The sequence below is a fragment of the Malurus melanocephalus genome, unplaced genomic scaffold (genome assembly GCF_030028575.1).
Source record: "Malurus melanocephalus ecotype Western Australia unplaced genomic scaffold, MMel_1.1 scaffold_1166, whole genome shotgun sequence".
NCBI classification, from domain to species: Eukaryota; Metazoa; Chordata; class Aves; order Passeriformes; family Maluridae; genus Malurus; species Malurus melanocephalus.
In genome coordinates this window covers 4,798-9,658 of record NW_026624398.1, presented here as the reverse complement: position 1 = coordinate 9,658, position 4,861 = coordinate 4,798, and the positions used below count along the sequence as shown (strand labels likewise).

The window sequence follows — 4,861 nt, the reverse complement described above, 5'->3', positions numbered from 1 at the left end:
GGGGAGGGCTGAGCTGGGATCCACAGGGTTTGTCCCTGGGAGGGGAGGGCTGAGTTCAGGAGGGTTTGTCCATGGGGAGGGCTGAGTTCAGGAGGGTTTGTCCATGGGGAGAGCTGAGTTCAGGAGGGTTTGTCCCTGGGAGGGGAGGGCTGAGTTCAGGAGGGTTTGTCCATGGGAACGCCTCAGCTGGGATCCACAGGGTTGGTCCCAGGAGGGGACTGAGCTGGGATATGGAGAATTGGTCCCTGGAAGGCCTCAGCTGGGATCTGGAGGGTTTGTCCCTTGGGATGGTTGAGCCAGAATCTATAGGGTTTGTCCCTGGCTGGGGGAGGGTGAGCCGGGATCTGGAGGATTGGTCCCCGGCAGGGCTGAGCTGGAATCTGGAGTTTGTCCCTTGGGAGGGCTGAGCCAGAATCCGCAGGGTTTGTTCCTGGGGAAGGGGAGGGATGAGCCAGAATCTGCAGGGTTTGTCCCTGGGGAAGGGCAGGGATGAGCCAGGACCTGCAGGGTTTATCCCTGAGAGGGGAGGGTGAGCTGGGATCTGCAGGGTTTGTCCCTAGGAGGGCTGAGCTGGGATCCATACGGTTTATCTTTTGGGGAGGGCTGAGCTGAGTTCAGGAGGGTTTGGCCCTGGGAGGGGAAGGGTTGAGCTGGGATCCACAGGGTTTATCCTTGGGGAGGGGAAGGGCTGAGCCAGGATCTGCAGGCTTTGTCCCTGGGAGGGGAAGGGCTGAGCCAGGATCTGCAGGGTTGCTCCCTGGGAGGGCTGAGCTGAGTTCAGGAGGGTTTATCCCTGGAGAGGGCTGAGCCAGGATCCACAGGGTTTGTCCCTGGGAAAGGGGAGGGTGAGCTGGCAGAGCCCCCATCACCTGGTGCTCCTTCTCAAAGGAGCGGTGAGAAGCATCAGCGATGGATTTGGGCTCATGGAAACCTGGAATGTTTGGGTTGCACTCGTTCCAGCCCCTGGCCATAACCAGGGACACTTTCTGATGTCCCTGGGGACACTTTCTGATGTCCCTGGGGACACTTTCTGCTGTCCCAGACTGTTCCAACCCAGCCTTGGGCACTTCAGGAATGCCACAGCTTCTCTGGACACCCTATGCCAGGTTCTCACCCTCTCCCAGGGAGGAATTCCTTCCCAGTATCCCCTCCCAAGTCCATTTCTCCATGTGTAGAAGAGGAATGGTAATATTTTCTCTGCAARGAGAATATGGATGTGAATTTCCATTGGAAAATCACAGAATCTTTGGGACCCTAAAGCCCATCCAGTGCCAATGGGYWGGGACATCTTCCACCATCCCAGGGTGCTCCAAGCCCTGGAATGGACACTTGCACCATTCCAGGGATGGGGATATTTTGTCCCCCACAATTAATTCCCAATYAACGGGAAGGCAGAACCCTCATTCCAGGTGACCCCACAGATTCCCCCATCCCTTTTGGGGTGTCCCTGACTCCTCCCCCGCCCTCCCCTGCCTTTCTCATTGCAGACCCATCTGCCCAACATCAAAGTCCACGCCTACTTCGCCCCGGTGACCCCTCCTCCGTCGGTGGGCGGCAGCCGGCAGCGCTTCTGCAGATGCTGCATCATCCTATGACACTGGAGCCTCCTCCCGGCAAACTGAGGCTGGAACCGCCCCGCCCCATCCCGGGGGACGCCAGAACCTTGGAGGAAAGCGATCCCAGTGTCATTTGAGGGCCAGTGAGCAGGGCTGGGCTGCCCTGTAGCCACCCACACCACCCCCCCTGTGATCCCAGTGGGATGAGGGACTCGGGATGGGAGCTGGAGCCGAGCGCCGGCTTTTCTGCGGGGTGGATCGGCCTAAATCCCAAACTGGGCTCTCCTGACCAGGGAAAAACCCTGCGGGAAGGAGGGGAGGGCTCACAACCCCGAGGGACTGATGCTGCTGGTGAGGTTGGAAAAGGAGCCTTGGAAATGGGGATCCTTGGAAATGGGGACAGGAGAGGAGAGGAGTAGAGTGCGCTTTGACCTTGCAGCCGCGGTCCGCAAGGAAAAATCCCAACAATCCTGAAAACCCAACGAGGTTTATGGCCGTTCTTCAGTGAGGGAATGAAGCAGCAGCTGTTGAACCGTGATTTCCCTGGGATCCAGGATTTCTATGAGATTCAGGATTTCCCTGGGATCCAGGATGACCCTGAGATCCAAGATTTCCTGGGATCCAGGATTCACCAGGGCCAGGATTTCTCTGGGATCCAGGATGTCCCTGGGATTCAGGATTCCCCAGGGCCAGGATTCCCTTGTGTTTCCCTGCTCCCACCCTGAGCACGCTCCAAGAGCTTGAGAGGCTCAGAGGCTTCCCAGATTCTTCTCAAAATTTTCCCAAATTCTTCCCATATTCTTCCCAGATTCTTGTGATAGAGCTGGGAATCTCTAATACCACATTTGTTTACTCTCCCCACATGCTGCTTTTCCTTTTTTTCTTCTTTTTTTCCCTTTTTTCCCCCCAAATTTCTAACTCAGTCACTTCATGAGATTTCCCAACCCAGAGCGACGAATCCGTAATTTCAGTTTCTAAAAATGAGTTTTTCCCCATGAAAATTTTTCCTCCTGAGCCTCTGATGAGCTGTCTGGTGGATTTTTAGGGAGCGTGGGGTTCTCCTGGGCTTTCCCAGCCTGTGAGATCAGGGATGGGGTGTCCAAATTTATCCCAATTTCCGGTTTTATCCCAATGACGAGGATATAATTCTCCACACAGGGAATCATATAAATACAGATATATAATTCTCAGTGCAGAAAAAAAAAAATTCCAGCGGCTGTAAATTCCCTCCTCCTGTCCTTTCCCTCCATCCCGAGGAAAAGCAAAGTAGAGGTTTTTGCTTGTTGCCCCGAGGAAGAATTCAGGAGCAGGTCCGGGATCCGCCCTGGCTCCTGGGATCCTTCCCACCCTCCCCACCTTCCCCAGGTAAGTGTGGCRCCCTGGAAGGATCCCCGTGGTGACTTTGGGGTTTGGATGTGCCAGACCCATCTCTGGAGGGAGGGGAGGGCTCTCTGGCTGCTTTTTKGGGGGCGTTTCATGCGGAACGGGGGAGCCCGGGCTGACCGAATTCCCGTGGAACTGCTGGGCAGATCCCAAGGGTTGAACGGGGCAGGGCTTGGGCAGCTCCGTGTCCAATCCTCGCCCTCGGTGCTCCCGGTGTGGGGGAAGAGCAGGAATGGCTGGTCAGGGGTTTGCCAGGGCCTGGGGGGGTGTTTTCCCACCAGGAATTCCAAGGACAATGCGCTGCTCATCCCCCGGAGCTGCACCCCTTCCTCTCCCCGGCCCCCCCAGTCTGTGCTCCCGCCCCGCCGGGAGCGACTCCAGGCTGCTGTGGTTAAAAGGATACTGTCAATGCCTTCCCGTAGGTGGCTTTTAATCCCTCATATTTATTCAAATCCTCTTTAGCGCTGTGGATTCTCCCCCTCTCCTCGGGCGGCTTCATTTCCAGAACTTTCTCCAGGTTTCGGGGTGGTGGAAGATGCTGGTGACGGACTGGACGGGCGAGGGGTCACCYGGCAATCACAGGATTTGCACAACTCTGGGAAAAACAAACAAAAAAACAAAAAAAAAAAAAAAAAAAAACCAGAAAACACTTTTGTTTAGTTCATACTGTGGCAGGGGAGAGCGAAAAGCGGGATTTTGGAGCCAGGGCTGACTGATCCCTTTGTACCAGAGTTGAGTTTTCCAGGGAAAACTCCGGAACACAGAACCCAAAGCGTTTTATTTTCTGTTTGCAGACCAGGGTGACAGCATTAAGGTAGCTCAAACTTCTTGACAGTGTCCTTTTAAGTCAATTATCCGTCTTCAAATGGACTCTTCCTGATGTTTATATTTATAAATACCAATAAACACCATTTTCCAAGCCCTGTCTCCCTGGGGGGATCGCTCTGTAGGGGAAAATCCACCTCTGGTGTTGGGGCAGCTCCTGTGGGGKTTTTTTGGGGTGTTCTAAGGGTTTTGAATGATTTGGGGTAGAAGGAGTTCAGAGCTCATCCGTGGGTAGGGACAACTTCCATAGCTTGGGATGGTCCAGCCCGTCCTTCCCTGTGATTCCCTTTGTATTTCTGATTTTTTTCTCTGTTGTGGGTTAATTTGGGGTTTTTTTGGCAGRATGGGAGGTGGATTTGGATCAGTATGATGAGGTTCTTGGCTACGGTGTCCCAGAAAATGAGGTTTCAAACATTTTGACCTCTTCCCATGAACGGTTGTATGGTTGAGGGGCCTGGGGCTGGTTTTGGGGGGATTTATTCTCTTTTATTTTGTTTTCTGATATCCAGGTGAAGGTTTCTGCACTCCCTCGGTGCCAAAGCCTGGCAGAGGCTCCTGTTCTGCAGCTTGGGGGGTGTTTGGGGCCAAAACGATGGAGAAATTCAGGGAGAAGCCACTTTTCCTTTGGAATTTCCAGCTCAGTCCGTGACTTCCCATCCCCCCCCGAGCGCCCATCCCGGGAGTGACATCGTCGTGTCCCATCCCTGCCACTGCCCCGGGGCTGAGTGACCTCACATGAAGTTTGGAGGTGGATTTTTTTATTAAGGGATGAGCGATTCCATCCCCTGTTCCAGAAGGACACCCAGGCTGGGAGGGGACACCTGGCAGTGCCACCCTGTGCCAGCAGTGCCACACCCGCGGCTCTTCGTGCTTCACCCTCTGTCCCCAAAGGTGCAGCTGAGCCCCGATTCCCATCTCCAGCTCTGTCCCCATCCCGCTGTGGGACCTGGGGTTGGGCTCGGGGGTCCTTAGGGGTTTTTAACCCATTTGAGCTCGGCGCTCTCCCTCTGCTCGGTCCGAGCGATGGACACGGGAGCTGGACCTGGCCGTGCTCTCCCCGGGTTTGGGACCGGACAGGGCTGGGAAATGGGGTGGGA

The 4,861-nt window shown here is 55.1% G+C and overlaps 1 protein-coding gene across 1 annotated transcript in view; it reads left to right on the top strand.

Moving 5' to 3' along the window:
- Nucleotides 1-3,544, top strand: part of LOC130586475 (F-box/LRR-repeat protein 20) — a 38,745-nt gene extending 35,201 nt beyond the window's left edge. Inside the window, exon 13 of the mRNA XM_057387280.1 lies at nucleotides 1,455-3,544. Coding sequence (XP_057243263.1) covers nucleotides 1,455-1,595 — 141 coding nt within the window. The 3' untranslated portion in view covers nucleotides 1,596-3,544. The remainder of the gene's footprint in view (nucleotides 1-1,454) is intronic.
- Nucleotides 3,545-4,861: the final 1,317 nt, after the last annotated feature.